The 18,186-nt window shown below is 38.5% G+C and overlaps 1 protein-coding gene across 3 annotated transcripts; it reads left to right on the top strand.

Moving 5' to 3' along the window:
* Positions 1-1,586: 1,586 nt before the first annotated feature.
* LOC120786821 (CD59 glycoprotein-like) lies at positions 1,587-17,877 on the top strand. 3 transcript variants are annotated; one of them, XM_040122517.1, is made up of 4 exons: positions 1,587-1,774; positions 12,146-12,223; positions 14,702-14,809; positions 15,815-17,877. In XM_040122517.1, exons 2-4 carry the CDS (start codon positions 12,169-12,171, stop codon positions 15,973-15,975), a joined length of 324 nt encoding a protein of 107 aa, XP_039978451.1. In that variant the 5' UTR covers positions 1,587-1,774; positions 12,146-12,168; the 3' UTR covers positions 15,976-17,877. The 3 variants fall into 3 exon arrangements, with proteins under 3 accessions (XP_039978451.1, XP_039978448.1, XP_039978450.1); XM_040122514.1 differs by lacking the exon at positions 1,587-1,774 and adding an exon at positions 11,816-11,853; XM_040122516.1 differs by lacking the exon at positions 1,587-1,774 and adding an exon at positions 11,860-11,959.
* The last annotated feature ends 309 nt before the right edge of the window (positions 17,878-18,186 follow it).

The raw sequence follows: 18,186 nt of genomic DNA, 5'->3' as shown, positions 1-18,186 counted from the left end.
ATATTGTATTACAGCTCCCAAAAAACAACATATAGTCACATGACACCCGTTAGTCACAAGGAAATAAAAAAAAAAAAACAATGATGATACTGTGTTGTTTTTCTTAAATGTATTTTTCTTAATTGTACCTTTACTGGCTCTATCCAAGCTGTTTATGGAGACACGGTCAGCACAATAGGGAGGCTGTGCATGATGACTTGTTGAGTGTTAAAACAAAGATAAAAGTTTGTACTGAGCGGTTTTAATCTGGAAAACCTACCATATATTAACATTTTCTTTATATTATGATGATAAAAATAAAGTTTATTTCTGTAGCAAGTTATACATTGAATGCAACACCAAGTGCCTCACGTAAAAGCAAATAATAATGACATTTACAATAAATACAGTAAAGTAGCTTTATATAGCTGACATATTCCTTTTTAGAATAAAAACAGCAAACATCAATCTTTTTCTGTTAACATACTCTGAACATGAATATTACACTGACATTACAGTATAATGCCAATCACTAGATTTGAAATACCTGTTTGTCTCTCTGTGTGTACGTGTATTTGTGTGTGTGTGTGTGCGTGTTTGTGTGTGTGTGTCTGCATGTCGCTGTGTTAATCACTAGATGGTGCAGTTGCTTTGTGTAATATCACAGTAATTTAGGCATCTGTGTTGTGCAGTCCTGTGAAACCTCTATTAGTCCCCAAATATATAAAAAATACTTCTTTTATTTTTATTCTAACTTTTTTAGGCTTTTAATTTAATCTATCAGAAGAATTACAATCATTTGCAAAAAGGGCGCGAAATAATGCACTTGTTGGCAGAATTAAACTGATCCAGTAATGTATGTTGAAGCGACATGTCAAACTGGATTTAAATGCATCCTGTCATATTTAGGTTGGTAACCGAGGTTAGCTGTTAATTTATATCTATGTAAACAATTTTAATCACTGCTGAAGTACAATGAATGACACGTTTTAATATTATGTACTTTATAATTAGTTTAATCTTTGCATGTGATTTAAGACTTCAGGTTAAGTGTTGGGTATATTGGGTTTATTTGGAAATCGAAAATGCAGACTGTAAATAATTAAACAAACAATTTTGGAGGATAGAGAAAAAAATTCTCCCAACAAAACAGTGCAGTAGAAAACAATGCAGCATCAGAAAGATTTTTTTTTTTTTTGCTATATTATTTCACTATATCCACCATCTGTTACTCTTCAGTGTGTTCAAATCTTATTATCACTTCATTGCTACATGAAATTTTGAAACCACTTTACACGTGTAAAGTACGATTGAAGGGAAAGGTCCTTTCTTTTAGTTCTGTAGTCATTTAGCAGAGCTTGGTATTGTCATCTATTCTAACAATTCTGTTCAGCTCTGTAGCGCTGCCAAAATAGCTTACATTGCTAAGTGTCATTACCTTGTTGTTGTCAAACTTGCTCTTTGTACTGGATGCCTGCACATGAGTGACCACCCAGTTAATTTCCTTGGAGTTTGGACTGAAAAAAGTTCACAGGAAGTATCAGTCCATAATTGTGCATTGGTTTTTTTTTTTTATTTTAGAGTGGTGAGCCTCACAGGTCCTTAGTTTTTATGCTGTTGCTTCAGGTCTGAAACCTGAACAGAGATCATGCCAACAGTCGCTCGCTGTCGGCCGCAGAAATCACTGAAGAGAAGGATATTGAGTTGATTGGCTGCACATCACGTCATGCACATGAACAGACAGCAACGCACACGCAAGCTCGCTAATGGCATGGGACCCTGGACATCTGCCCCTGTACGTACACACACACACACACACACACACACACACACACACACACACACAGGCATGGTGACCCCCGCGCCGCCAATCTTTGAGACAAAACACAAACAGTCCAGTGACCTGTTTTCACACCCCCCTTCGTCATGTCACTCTCTGTTATCTCGTCTGTCATGCAACCCTAAAGATGTTCTCAGCACACGCATTCATCAAGTCCACCACTGTACACACACACACACACACACACACACACACACACACACACACACACAAACACACACAAACACACTTTTCCCTTTGTTTTGATTGATATTTTAAGAGAAAAAAAAAGCACAACCTAAATGAACTATATACCCTCATATCAACATACAGTTTTTGACATATACTTCTAAAGTAGGGTCCAGGAGTTTTGGGACATTTATCAGGCAGGGAAGGTCTAATGAAAGATGCTTTTCAGTTGTATTGTGGGAAGTGTAGACAAGAGAAGTTTTTTTTTTTAACCTTCACTTATATTGGGGACTAAATATCAGGATACCTCCGGCACTTCTGCGCAGATTTTGAACATTAAAAAAGGAATTCCCCCAAGTTCATAAAGTGCAATACTAAATTGCTGGAAAACCCCTTTAACTACCTCTTAGAATAGTTACTAGGAGCCTACATATAATATAGATGTATCATACATAAAATTCCCATATAATAAAATGCAAACTTCTTACCATCTATCAGTTATAACAAACTTATTGGAAACTTTATTCTTCATTTATACTGAATTGTATGTGTTTGTGAACACATTTCACATTTTGCATGAATAGCTCACCTGCTATCCTCTAACTGAAAGTCTCAAGTTTGCGTCGCTTAGCATTTAGAAATAACTGGAAGTGTACCGACTGATCACTCTCTATTTTACCTATTAGTTATGTGATTAGTACCAAATTACATGGAGCTTTCCAGGAAACTTTTGGAAATAAATTGGAATTTCTGAAACCTGCAACATAAAGCGCTATCAAAGATTCTCACCCAAATATTAACACGAGGCTCTCAGTTTCAATGCTGCGGTTTGAGGCAAACAGGAAGCTGAAAAACATCTTGGACAAAGAAGTTCCTCTCACAGTATAAACTACTTACACCCATCTCCCTCCCTCTCTCCCCCTCTGTCTCGTACACACTCGCTGCCTGGCCTCAGCCCTACTTTCTTTCTGAAGCTGATGTTTCCATTACAGAAATAAAAGCATGACGGCTAATCCAGTTATATGTTCCCTGGACGACACACACACCCACACATACACATGCAAGCACACACACACACACACACACACACACACACACACACACACACATACAATCACACGCTCAAATGAATATTATGTTTACATATACACACACACATACGCACACAAACACATGTGCAAACTGCTGAAACACAATAAAGCAAGTACAAAGACATACACATGTTGCAAGTGGACAAATATGGGCACAATTAGAAACATACAAACATAACTGCAGACAGAACACTCATAAACACACACACTCGCACGCACACACACACACACATTCACACAGGGGGCATGTGATTGAAGCAAGACCCCCTGTTGTGAAAAAGTCAAACAGGGCTTTCTGGAGCTCTGGAAATAAATGCCAAACATTGGTAATCCACAAACACTCAGACACACACACACACACACACACACACACACACACACACACACACACACACACACACACACACACACACACACACACACAAACACACACGCAACGACCACGAATAGCAAAATGAACACGGAACCAAAAAAAATGTACCACACGAACCGCGACATAAGACCACATGAGTATGTGTACACACACACACTGATAATCTCCCAAGACAATTTCCCACAGAGCTGCACATCCTTCCAATGGAGTGAAAAGATGGGGAGAAACGAGGGAGAAGAGAGAAGGATTTAAGATCTTTCCTAGACCTGATCCTGATCTTCCCTCCCCAATTCTCCCTCTCTTTAATTCACAAACAACATAATTTAGTGTTTATTTAGTTATTTGCACGTAGGATTTAGAAGTAGGAGGTTGATTTAAAGCCACAGTCTGGATTCGGTCCCATCGTGACTACGTGGTATCTCTCCTGATACACTGAGCAACAGGGCAGCAGCTTTTCTCTTTTTTGGTTTGGAATTTATTCTTTTTTATTTCTCAAGAATTAAGGGAGTACTCTGGCAATGTGGTGTTGTGCTCACATAAAGTTGTCAGACTCACAAGAGACAGATTTTCAAAAAGAATGATCACATTCAGTGCTTGCATTGTATTTCTGGATTCCGCAATATATCTTTATTTTGGTTTGATGTTTTCCAAGAAATGAATAAGACACTTTGAATGACTCTTAGACTTGCCCCTAGTGGCTGTATCCTAGGGATTCTTCCACCACTCCTTCTCAATTCCTCCAAGGTCCAGTTGCTCAAAAGTTTTATCAGCTACTGTTTCCAAGGTCTAGAGTGATCTTTCAGTCTCAACTGATTTCACGTTTTAGATTATATTTGAAAATGCTACACAGAGGAGTTTCGAGTCAGATTTTAAAACTGTTGTTCTGTTCGTGTGGAGCATTTCGATTTTTGTGTTAAAGTCCAGAGATGGCTGTATGATAGAGGGGTTGGAGGAGGTGTATTTGCCTCAAATAGTAAAGGAGGAATCAAAGAAGAGATGAAGTGGGACCGTGAAGGGTTAAGAGAGTTATTGAGGTAAGAAAAAGTGAGATTCAGAGGGAGAGAGCAGATATGTCCTACATGCATGGACACTCAGGTCACTCCAGATGATTCTACTACCTATGGCATTTTCTCTCTCTCTCTCTCTGTCAACCCCCATACATTTATTAATTTACTGTTTTAACCCCCGCGTGCCTGACCACAAGTTTGTTCTGTGGACGTTTGGACCTCATAAGGTGATAAAAATATTGGTTTCTCTCTCTCTCGCTCTCTCTCTCTCTCTCTCTCACTCACACACACACACACACACACGTACACACACACACACTACAACTACTGTACACGTATATGTAAAGTTTAATTGGTATTTCAGTGCTCTTTAGCGTCCATTGATTGAGTTAATTACGTCCTTAATGAGGACACTATTTCTTCCTGAATCTAATTAAAGGCTAGTTACACCACTTAATTGTCAGTGTCCTGAAAATGACCGCACAAGTTGAAAACTGCTGCCCTGGGGGATCTGAGTGTTCGAGTGAGTGTCCTTACTTTCTCAGTGTACAGGGATCTCTGTGTCACACATGCTGGTGGTGTTCATACATGCAGGCTGAAGTAGGGCACCACAGGTGATGGGACCCTGGGAATATAGAGGGGAAAATGTTTTTATACAAGAACACTTTGACGGCAAATTGTAACACTAAGTGAAACACCCATTACATGGCCATGATAGTATTTGGCTGTAGAGAGAGCAGACTCCAACACCCAACAAAAACTAATGCAGTCTAATACAACTAACTGTTTTAGAGAGGTGCTAATTCACCTTTATGATGTTGAACTCCATTGTGTTATACTCACAAGTGTTTTGTATCATTTTGTCCACCCCATTTATACCAGTGAGGGTACACTTGATCACAAGATACACAAAACATTAAAATGTACATAAAATATTATATTAAACATATTAAAATACGTTAAGCATATAGTAAGATGAGCTACGCAAGCTAAATAAAACAGTGCAGATCGAGGTACATCATCATATAAAAGCTATCCAAAGCACACAAGAGTGGTGAGAACAACATCACCGTCATCCTCCACCAATTTTTATGTGAAACTCTTTGTCGTCATCAGTTGAGTCGTTGTGAGCATGTTTGATGTCAAGACAGATGAAATAATCATTCACCCTCTCACTCTAAAACTATGTCCTGGGGACAGAAGCTCAGACTCACAATACACTGCTTTTATTGCTTACTTATATTACTCGAGCCTCTAAAATTGCTGCCTTGAAGATAATGGGAGACAGATCAGGCAGTGTAATAGCAATGATCTTACTGGCCACTCTCCCTATACCTATGGGATATTGCCAGGTGTTATCACCCGTCGATAGATTTACTAAAACCAAGTAATAATAGAAAAGGTTAAAGCGGCTATAATCTATATTTTTAAAATAACAATGCATGAAATTACAAAGTGTAAACAATGTGACAGTGTGAAAGGGGTCACATGTAGTGATCATAACCTGATTCTGCAGCTCCTCTTGGGTTTATGGAGCTTTGTAATGAATTTAAACTCTTTGTTTAGATGTCTGACCCGCCCCTTTACTGTTTTGGTTCACTCTCACCGCTCTCGTAGCGTTATTTTTGGCCGCAGCAGGCATCCCTGAAAAAGCTCCAAAATCCCGCTGAATGATCCCTGCTCGGCACCTAACAGCAGACAGACACGGTTACTGACTAGCTCGGGATCACGATGGAGCATTTAGCAGCTAAAGAGCCAGATATTTCCCCCAGGAGTTGGTAATAACTTTGCTCCATAACTGCTGGATGTGTAAACAGGCAATTGTTTGCTAATGAGTTCACAACATCGACTTGAATATGTTGATTATATGCTCACAACTTGTTTCTGCTGCCCCCAAATGGCCAAGAAAAAATCAGTTATTTCTCAGTAATCAGTTCTTGATTTATGGCTCAGTCTTCCATGAAATTATAAAAGAGGGCCGTGGGTTTGCATACAACTCAAACAACAGGAAGTGCAATCTTTCCCGATCTATACTTTTTATCCTACCTTGCTGCTGCATCATTTATCCAAACACTGCAGACCCCCCATCCCTGCAGAAGATATAAATACTCAAAGCTCACTTTGAACCAGCTCAACAGGGTGAGTTGTAACATGTAAATCTCAAGGTGTTGAAACCTTGCAGATGGACAGAATACTGACTGAGAAAGGTGCAGAGGGAGGGAAGAACAGAACAAATGGTAATGACAGAGAGAGAGAGAGAGAGAGAGAGAGAGAGAGAGAGAGAAAGAGGGAATTAAAAAAATCAGTTAAAAATAATAACCATGTCATGGCCTGATTGGTTTGGTTTTCCCATATTTAACTCAGTGGACTGGGAAATGAGAGAAAGACAGAGAGAAATGGTGGCAGATTGAAGGAGAGAAAGAGAGAGAGAGAGAGAAGGGGAGATGTAAAAAGAGCAAAGAAAAATGAAACAAGGCAGTGATTGAACGAATGAAGGATAAGATGGAAAATAAGGAAAGGGGGATGGGAAAAGAAAGAGAGAAACAAGAAAAGTTAAATAAAGGGAATGGGCATTGAGAACAGAAGAGAGAGGGAGAGAGAAAGAAAGGATTATGGGGGAAATTTATGACAGTTTGAGGTATTAGCCAGGTTAATTCCACTTGTTTTATCCCTTGTCCATGTACAGTGGGGTCCAAAAGTCTGAGACCACTTTCCCATTGACTTGAATGGGAAAGTGGTCTCACACTTTTGGAACCCACTGTATGTGTTACCAATCAATAACTGCCTCAATCTGTAAATTCATCAGTTGAAACTGTCTGATCATTTACATACTGTGAGCCGCCATTCGTGTCCAAATCTTTTTCCAGCTAATACTGAAGGAGCTGCTTCACCATCTATGGTATATCAGAGCTGAACTGTGCAGTTCTCCTAAACCTGCAGTGATGAAATTACAAAATGTCCAGAATGAAACTTTACTGTTCATTTCCACAGCAACAAACCTGGAAAAAAAACATGGACTGATGGTGTGAAAAAGGATTTCACAACAAGGAGGTCACGAATTCAAATATTCACATTATTATTATTATTTTTTAATGACCATGATTGTTCCCCAACTCTTAACAAAGGTGTTTTCTATATCATGCTGCAACAAAGTCTTTGGTTAATGGATAACAAATTTAAAAAATGACATACAATCACAAGTGTCGTTTTCACATTTCTTTTTGTATATGCATGAAACAAACAAGATACATGTTAATTAGTAACACTTGAGTTTTGTTTAGCAGTTATAAGCTGTAATGCAAAGATTTAATAAAAGGTTTACAACACACTATAATGTAGTCTTAAGCAATATTGAAAAACACAGTTGTAATAATATGAAATATTTCTTCATAGGAAAAAGTTATAATTGCTGACAAATAATATACATTAATAAACACTAAAAGTATCCTTATATCTGCTCATCTGTTACCCTGTTAATCAACGAGCTTTAGAGGTGCTAGTAGGCATATTTTTTGGACAGTGCCAGGCTCGCTGTTTCCCTCTGTTTCCAGTCTTTATGCTAAGCTAGGCTAACCACAATCTAAATCCAGCTCCGTACTAAACAAACAGACATGAGATTTATTCGTCAGTCTTGTCACCTGAATAGGTCCATTTCCCAAAGTGGTGAACTATTCCTTTAGGAACGCAGTCTCCTCTAGGCAATATGTTGAAAAATGGCATTGTGTTTTCCCGATGCTACAGACGACCATAGCGCATAGGAGATAAGGTTGCATTTTAAACGAGCAAACTACATCCACAACCAGGGGGCGCTTGACAGGCTAAACTTCGGATTTCTGCACGTGCTGAAGCAGTCTCTATGGGGCTGTAAGAGAGATACTCAGGGGTTAAAAAGTTTTGCAGTTTTTTTCTTTTCTTTTGTTTTTTTCCTGACTTTTCAAAAACCAAAAAAAAAAAAAGAGCAATCAATCAATAAATCAACATTAAATAAATGTTCGGCAGACTTTCTCTGCCTTGTGTGAAATCAAGGCCCCGTGATTTCAAAAAATTACATTATACAAAATACAAAATGACAAAAACCTGTATTAATGCCACGCTCATGTCATGTGGGGGGGAAGGTAATGATGGGGAAGATTCCCATGTCTACAACTTGCGAGCCTTCACGTCATTGGAAAACTCAACGTGGCAGCTGTCAGTCTTCTTGTTCTACTGCTTCTCACTCGTTTCTGGAGATTGTGGCTGTCTTAATCAATAAACACCAACAAAACAAAACAGAATTACACAACAGACTTCTTAAAAGTTAAAAAATACTGTGCTTGTTCATTCAACACTATATCTAATAAGTTTTGGCCTTCAATTACTTTTAACATCAGGTGGCATTTCCCTATTTTTTAGGTCCAGGTCGTATGTATTGGAGCTTTCAGAAAAACTTGACTTTCCCAGTTGTTATTATGACCCGGATGGTGACGTGAATGCTATTAACAAGTGGGAAACTGGTAATTATGGTTAACTGCAATATGACGCGAATGCACCACATGTGCTGCATGGAAACGGCCTGACAGGTGTAGCCAAAGGGGAGCATGGCTTAGCAAAGAGTCAACCACACGTGTCCTGTAGATCTGGCTGCAAACTTGCTATGTTGTGAATGAAATCAATTTCTTTTTTTCAACAGCATTCTATTCGGTCGTTATTGGACAGAAAACAAAAATGTTATTATATCAATATTGTATATTGTATCAACATCAAGGGCAGATCAGGGTCTCTTGACAAATGGTTCCCAAGGAGTTCTGACCTTTTAATGAAATCACCGATTTTCTTCCAGTTTTAATTTACAATCAGCTGTGCCCTTTACAGGAAAACATCACATAATGTCAGTGTCAACAGTTTTCTTAACGTGCAACTAAAAAAGGAAGTAGAAAATCTTGCCTAGCTTGCAGTAAAGATCTATGTAGCTGAGGTGTGAGCACTGCAGAGGTAGAAAGAAAGACCCGGCACCAGAAACAAAATGAAAGCACGGGTTTGCCTCATTACACCAGCCTTTGGCCCGGCCTCAGACAAGAAGTAATGAGCAGCAGGACAGCCAGTTATTAACCTAAATAGCTGCAATGGCAAAGAAAAGTCACGTTGCTTTGAGATGGCGATATTTAAACCTCTGTGAGAAAATGTGGAGCTTCCCCCTGGGAAATATGATACACAATTATACTTCAAACTCCTCGGAATTAACCATAACATGAGCCGGATTCCCAAATAAAATTATTCTTTGTAATTGATTATCATTACTGGTAGATTTATTGCGATAAACCTTAACAGGTTATGTTATAATCTTATCTATTATTCACATTGAAATGATCCCTCTTCCTTGAAGGACTGAGGCTAAAACTGATTCAAAAAGCTGCAGGTCCATGAAGAAAAAACCTAGAGTGGAAAAAACTGTAACATGAACTTTGATTTCATGCCTGTGGTGCATGCATACGAGTGAGTGTGTGTGTGTGTGTGTGTGTGTGTGCGTGTATCTCTGAACTCTGATTTCACGCTTCTAGCAGGCTCCGTGGCTTACAGCGATCTGCAGAGAGAGAGAGGAGGAAGAAAGATGACTTAATATGAATTCAGTATTATAACACTTATAACACCCGGAGGAGAGTTTGAGTCCTGATTGAATGTGTATCGACATAAAACCTGTGTCACTGCTGACCTCAGTGGCAGGTCGAGTCATTCTACAGAGTGAAAACATCATAACAAAAAACAGCTCTCCTGGCAGTTTTATTTGTTAATAGAAAAACGCAGCATGAAACTATTTTTCTCAAATGGATTTTAATGCGGTTGAGAATTTGAGGAGCTGACTTGTCCTGATTCAGGTCTCAGGTGCAGTCATAGCCTATCGTGGTCATGGTTTTCGTCTGATTTCATTGCCACAAGTCCTGAAACTTTATCAACACCAATGACACTGGACCCTGGAAGTTAAAGTTTCTACTTATAAAAGTTTTTCCAGAGTTGAGTCCCAGTTATTTCAGGTCATTACTGGCCCAGGTGCTTTTACCGTCAGGTCTGTTATGATTTAAGCAGGTGTTCTGTTTTATTAGATAAAGCTGGTGTCATTCTACAATTTTCTTATAGTTAATAAATCTCATGAATAGACTAAAAGCTACAATTTGTTAGTGTGTCTCGCAATACTTTCCAACTTCCTGATTCCCTTTTTTTTTTGTGTGTGAAAATGCAACAAAAATGCTGGCCGGAAAAACCACCTACAGACAATACTTAGGCCCCTGCTTACATTCACACATTCCTTTTTATTAAACTATTTTGCCTTTACACTAAAAGAAAAAAAAAAATGTTAAAATGACAAAACTATGTCCATTTCTGCTTATCTGATGAAATAAGTAGATAAACACGATGCACACACACAGTTCGTGGCATCACTGAGGCATGTGAAGCCCACGTGTCTTTTTGTTTATGTTATTTCAGTTGAAAGTTTGCTGTCAGTCACTATTCTGTTTCTTTTCTCCCTCCTGATGGCGAGTTTACACTGACTCATTTCAGCCTCTCTCTGAGCAGAAATGTGCTGACTCCCCTCCTCCGGTGATGGACGGAGATATTACACATATCTGACTTTAAATCCTGCAGCAATAACAGTTTACCAGCTCACAGCGTATGACTCCTCTGTTCAGGCAGAGTGGATGCGTTAAGAACTGGGCCGTCAGCTCTACCGACACCAAGCACACCGGTATTCACTTTATGGGACCATTATTAACAATGGTCCCACACTGTTTTACTTTATCCCCTTTCTCTGTCTTTCTTTCATGCTATTCATCTGTTCCTCCCCTCTTTTTTCTCTATTTTCCTTAATCTCCAACCCCTTCTGTCTCGCATGACCTTTTCTCTCCCTCCGTTTCTCTTACTCCTCGCTTTCTCCTTACATTCCTCTCTTTGGTCCTCCTCTTTGTTTCTCTCTGTCATTACCACACCGCTGGTTAAACACCCATAATACGATTACTGTGTTTTTTCACAAGAGGAATTACCATAATTGTGTGATATGTAATCGGTCACTCCCCTGCCTGCCCTCATTTTCTCTCTGTTGACTGCCGTCTCATCTGTCCATTTCTAAATAAACTAAGTGCCAGATAAAATATCACTTGATGCAATGAACATGTACATTTTCATAAGAAATAAAGATTAGAATGAGAAAAAATTAATATCCTGACAAAAACTTATCTATCAGTATCTATCTTCTTTCTCTGTGTTACACAAACATTGTGCTGTATTGGCCAGTTTGTAGAAATCTGCATCAAATACACCCGTAGACTCTGAACTCAAACAAATGGGTTGTTTACTTTGTCTATTGGTGCTGTTACAAAAAGCCTCTTCTTCACGAGCTGAAAGTCATTTTCTTTACATTCACAAGTGAGTGTCAGATGACTACAGCGCTAACAATTTTTGGTGAAAATGTTTTTTAGTTTTTAGTCAGTAAAGATAAATAATCCTGTTTTTTGTATATATCCTATTATAGGTATTGGAAGGAATTTCCTTCAAATTAGTCATTTCTGTATGTTTTTTATTTTGTTAAAAAAAATAATGGTCATACATAACTCCAGACAGTCAATGACTGTCTGGAGTTAAAAAAAAAACAACAGAAAACTTACTTTTATCCAGTTGTGACAAAATTGGGAACTGTGCATTTCGTTTTGATTTTCAGATTTGACACTGCTTTCCGTCACCATGAGGAGGTCCGTGGTGTTCTGCCTGGCCGTCAGCTTTGCTGTGTTTGGATTTGGTAAGAAAAAAGGGAGGCTGAAGGGGGAACTCTTTCATTCATGCTCACTTCTTTTTTCCCCCCTGAAAAGCGCTGCCAAGTGGGACTAAGTCAGAGATATTGCACGTTTTGCAAAGAGGACACGTAACAGCCCGAGGGAACATTTTGGCTGATCAGTGTGCAGTTTGCATGTGCTGCAGCTTTGTCATGTGCTGGTTGACACCATGAAGAGTCAGTGATAAATATTCATTCATAAAATTTTCTATGATGGTTCAGAGCCCGGAGTTTGCTCTGTGCACAGTCGTGTCGTGGCTTTTTGGTTTTGTTTATTGATAAGATTCTAATGTATTTAAGAAATACAACATGTTGGGGATGTTCTTTGTTTATTCACATCCCTTCATTTATCAAGGTGGATACAGACATTGAGTGACATTTACAATAATACAGTTCTCAGTTTTTGTAAGTTCAGCACAGAGAAGTAAAATGTACAGACATTTCCACTATGCCTTCTTTAGAATGGACGAGGATTCTATTAACAATTCGCTTTCCAACATTAAATCCCACAATATCATCAACCGAAACAAAGATATACATGTGCAGGTTATACAGGATAACACCTTTAGTGTCTGACATTCAGATATATTAGTAAATAAAAACTATAAAACTACAAAATTGGTAACGTGAAGGTAAAAAGCATCATGGACATGCAAAATAAAGTCACATCATAAAAGACAATGACTATATTACTCACTATGTAAATATCAGTGAAAGAAAAAATAAAACACATTAAGATATCCACATTATAAAGGAATAGTTTAACATTTTGGCAAATACACTTGTAGAGGGAGACAGAGAGAAAAGTTTAGATGAGATCAATACCACCCTCACGTCTGTACAGTAAATATGAAGCTACAGCCAGCAGCCAGTTAGCTTAGCTTAACTTAAAGACTGGAAACAGGGGGAAACAGCTGGCAGTAACTAAGGAAGTTACTAGACCTGGCCAAGAAATAGTACAACTCATAACCCCCCATAACACCGCAACCTTTCACTTTTACACCTCAGTTTCTGCATGGATTAAACAAAATAGGTATAATGTGTTAAATAGAGGGTTTTAAAGGATCTGGTAGGTGGATTCTGGACAACACCAGACTAGCTGCTTTCACCAGTTTCCACTCTTTTCTCTAAGCTTAACAGCTGCTGGCTCCATTTTTACTGTGCAGAAATAAGAGCTGTATCAATTTTTCTCAATATTCTCATCTAACCTTCACCAGTATGTCGAACTAATGCTTTACAGGAGGGAGGATTTGACTCCTCCTCAATTTAAGCTTGATCTTGGTTATTATGAACATTTGGGAGAATAGAATCAAATGAGGAAACTCACAGTAAGTGTTCGTGTAATCTTGAGATCAAGATTACGTGACTGCAGTTAAGCAATAAATTCACAAATAAACGGCCCAGAGCAACAACACAGGCAATAACGTCTACCATGTTCTTGTACAACTATAATATGCTAAAGGCATTCCCTCTTCTCATCGTGGTGCTTCCAAATCCAAATGGTAGCACTGTGTCTTGTCTTGTGTCTTTATGATCCTGTCGCTTTTCTGCGACTACACGTTGCGACTTGTCGCTTTGATCATGAAGCTGACACTAATCTGTAGAGTATATAGGCTATAGTACAGAACTGAGTATTTATAGTATATAGTTTAGAGAAACTGACAGAAGGGGGGACTGAAAGAAAAAAGCTAAATTACAAATCAAATATGTCAATACACACTATAGGACAGTTAGGCTACTGGTATTTCAGAGCTAAATAACAGTAGAAATTCCATGCTGTCAGTATGACCACGTATGGCCGAAATGATCACATTCTCTTTGCCTTTTGTGTGATGTTATTGCACATATAAAGTCTGTCTACTGTCACTTGTTGAGGGCAGCCAGCAGGCGATGGTGGTGTTGGTGGTGGTGCACTCTCTCCCACACCTGACAGCTGCACTTGCAGGGACACTGTGGGCCTAGGGTTGGTCGCGAAAAACAAGTTTGCTTCGCAAAAGCTTTTCTTTAGCCGGTGGCTCATTCATTTTGTTGACTAGCTAGCTTAGCCCGGTGGGCGATGCTAGCAAAGACAGCACTCGGGGATGTGCAGTTATGCAAACAAACACACACACGTCACACACACTCAATTCATAATCAAATTTAATGGGATCACAGATCACTTTGATTTCCTTTGAATTACATAGTGGTTGATAATGATTGGATTTAAAGGACATTATCGCCAACTGGCTTAGACTTTACCACTTTATTACCATAAAATCTGAAAGTGGGGAGAAAAAGGCTAGTTGTCCCCCCTATTCCTGTGCCAGTGCACACAGTAAAAGGTCTGAAAAGCAGTGCTCTGTGCTTTTGTGATTGTGGGAGATGAGTTTATGTTCACAAACACTGCCTGGCTCACTCCAGGCTCCAGAAGAAATGACCCGAATCAAGTGAACTCTATCTCTCCAGGCCTCTCACTGCAGTGTTACTCCTGCCCTGATGACTCCTCTGATAGCTGTGAAGTCAAACAGGAGTGTAACCAAGGTGAAGACAGCTGCCTCAAACTCACCAGTGGAGGTAAGCATACTAAAAGAAACAAAAGTATTAAATCCAAAAATTATTTAAACTCGCCATTAAATGACAGTTTAAGAACAAATAACATCAAATAAAGTTTTGCATGGTGGGAGGGATGGAGGTAAGAAATTTGCATTGACTGGAATTTTGATGTTGACACACTGATGCAGATGAAAATCGGCCGTGTTCTGGCCCAGTCGTTTTCTTGCAAAACCGGTGGCAAATGACAAAAAAAAAATCTTATGAGTAGCTAAGTAATACTACTACTTACTACTACTAGTACTATTACTAATGATAAGGATACATAAAGTGATGAAAAAAGCATTGTAAATTTTACTGTGACATCTAGTCCTTGTCAGACCTGTTCATACGGATACTTTTGACGTTAGTACCACCACCATTTCAAGATGCCAATGCTGATTAAATGTTTTATACTTATTATCAGTAATAATGAACAGAAGAAATCAGTAGTAGTTAGATGATCAGCCAACAAATGGTCTAGTGTGTTTGTGCATTTTTCTGCTACAGACAAACAGACAGTGTTTCTTATTTATTTGTTCTCTGTATTTGCTGTGCATGTCTTTATGATGTTTATGATGTTTATGGGTTGGTGAATGTGTTTTGTAATTTGCTTGTGCCTGTCTTAGTGTTTTGTTTTTTTTTTCTAAATGTGACGTATGTGTTGTCAAAGTGGACCAGATGTTTTCTTCATTTGCTTGTGTTTTGTCAGTTTGCTTTACTAGGTTACAGTGCTGCTTTCTTTGCCACTGTATATGTGGCATAGACAATAGTAAATTACTGGCTGTGAACGATACATCAGATCAGACTGGACAAATAACAAGACAACCAGGGGGTTATTTTAGACCCATCATTCAGGAGGAATGTGTTTCTGAATTTGTCTGTTATTAGTCTTTCTCTAAAATGTTGCATGCACAGCACAGGCATCGTTTTCTGTTATAATTAAGCCCACACAGCTCATGCTGTAATTCTCACACTGTCTCACCTCAGAAAAAACCTACACTGGGTGTATGAGTCACGCGGACTGTGACTTCATGACTCTGGCCGTCAGATACTCCCTCTTTGATTTCGACTTCTCCTGCTGTCAGTCAAAGCTCTGCAATGGCCAAGAAAAAAGTTTCTTTCAGAGATTTAGGGAATACTTTGGTTAAGAAATGACAAAAAGAAGAAAGAAAATGATTTCACTCTGCTGATCCTCATTTGTAGCACTTAATTGTTCATTGAGAAACACTCAACAATAAAATCTTATCCTGATAACTCACCTTGACCGGGTCCATGAAGCACTGCAGTCACGGTCACTGTTTGTTAGAGTTGTTGCTGAGATTCACTGTCTTTCTAGAGGAAACGGTGCACTTTAGAGTTCTGATACAGGGATCAAAAAAGCAGCAGTGAAACATGTTTGAATGAACTGATGCCAGGGACACATCGGTAATGAAAACGGAGAGATCAATGGTCAAGTCCTGCTGGTGCAGTTTTCCACTGACCATATGTCTTTTCTACATTTATCCACACTGCAAAAGGCTGATTTGTACTGAAAAGAGGTTGGACTAATGCTACTAATGGTTCTAATAAGGCCCTCTTTATGAAGAGTCTATAAGTCATAACTATTATGTAGTAATGTCAATAGATCTTTACTAATTCTTTATCGATTAATTATAAGCATGAATAAGAACAAAATCTGAGTTGCCCTTTGTCTAGATTGGACCATGACCTGACAATGATCACTGACCTTCATGAAAACGGCTGCAGAAGATCTGGACCAAAATCCATTTATTCCATTTACCAACCTGTCAACTTATTACCACATTTATAACAGTGTTGTTGCGAAACAGAAAGGATATGTCTTAACCTGGCAACCCAAAATTTGATGCCTATTTTTGGTAAGACTTTACTTTTATTTACCATTTAAAAAGCAGTATATAAGAATTTAGTAAATAGTTTATTACACACTATAATGTAGTTGTAAGCATATGTAAGTGTTAATTAACGTATTTGTTACCAACTGTAGCTTCTCCTGTGGACGCCATATACATGGAGGCTGGTGACAGATAATAAATTGCAATAAAATGTCTTCATAGGAGAAGTTATGATTTTTTACAAATACTTTATATTAAAAAAGACAATTAAAATTTCCTAATTTCCGCTTATAGCTACATTGACCATTTATTAAAGGTTTGCATACTGCTTATAAATGCTATATAGGATGACTTCAAGAGAATCTTACCCATATGGGTACTGTCTTTTAAAGTTCTTCTTCTTAATGGCTTATAACTGATCAATACAAGTTCATTTTATTATTTAGAACCATTGATTAAGCAATTAGTTACAAATTTATAAAGGGTGCCTTGTTAGAAAGCAATTTGCTGTACGTCTTTCGATGTGCTTCAGATTTTAGTTTGGTATTTAAATGCTGCTTTGAGCTAAAACAATTAGGTAGGTAGTCTCAAGTGATTCACTTTTTCATGCATCTGTAGCATCAATAACAACACAGAACAGTTTGGTAGAAAAAAAAAAGGTTTTTTGAAGATAAAATGTATCCCTTTCATCCTCATTAGCCAGACCACAGTGTGAAAAGACTGAGAATGGAAAGAGAGAAAGGAAAACAGATCATGCAGAGAGGTGGGTCAACACCGTGATGCTCTTTGTGGCTCAGTGTGCCGAAGCACAAACCATGTCCACCATTGTGCTTTGTGTGATGGCTGGATTCAAACCTGTGATTTCACATGCTCTCAGTAAGAGCCTTATACCCGCTGAAGCACAACAACAACAGCCTGAAAACAGTCTGAAGAACCACATCAAAGTCCAGGACTGTACGAGTGTCTGCTGCCGTCCTTGAATAATAATTAAAATCACACTGAGTTTCTAAACAAGCTGCAGTATTCCCCTACAGCCAATTATAGAATAATGCGGAGAGGACAGAAATGAATGTGTGTGTGTGTTGGGGCCTGTTTCTGCAGCAGTGAGTAAGTACAATGTCTTAATTTACTGACTTTAATTAAAAGAAGGACAACATCTGTTACCTAAAACAATGTATGTGTGTGTGTGTGTGTGTGTGTGTGTGTGTGTGTGTGTGTGTGTGTGTGTGTGTGTGTGTGTGTGTGTGTGTTATTTTATCCTTGTGAGGTTCTGATAAGTTACAAAATGAGATTCAGTGAGGACATTTATTCCGTGTAAATGTATACAAATGTATAGTTTTTAACTTAGAAAGTAAAGGGTTATATGGTATTCTTATACATCAATATGTGTCAAAGCATGATGGTATTGTGCACAAAAAGTGTGTGTGTGTGTTTGTGTGTGTGTGTATGTGTGTGTGTGTGTGTGTGTGTGTGTGTGTGTGTGTGTGTGTGTGTCTGTGTCTGTGT

The sequence above is a fragment of the Xiphias gladius genome, chromosome 24 (assembly GCF_016859285.1).
Source record: "Xiphias gladius isolate SHS-SW01 ecotype Sanya breed wild chromosome 24, ASM1685928v1, whole genome shotgun sequence".
In the NCBI taxonomy this organism is placed as follows: Eukaryota; Metazoa; Chordata; class Actinopteri; order Istiophoriformes; family Xiphiidae; genus Xiphias; species Xiphias gladius.
Note: the sequence above shows the minus strand (reverse complement) of the source record. Positions and strands in the feature narration are given on the sequence as shown.

Bases quoted from the DNA above. Each gene is read 5' to 3' on its own strand.
- LOC120786821 (XM_040122517.1), top strand. From the start codon at position 12,169: ATGAGGAGGTCCGTGGTGTTCTGCCTGGCCGTCAGCTTTGCTGTGTTT. The intron at 12,224-14,701 runs GTAAGAAAAAAG...CTATCTCTCCAG, and splicing joins CTTTGCTGTGTTTGGATTTG to GCCTCTCACTGCAGTGTTAC. The intron at 14,810-15,814 runs GTAAGCATACTA...GTCTCACCTCAG, and splicing joins CCTCAAACTCACCAGTGGAG to AAAAAACCTACACTGGGTGT.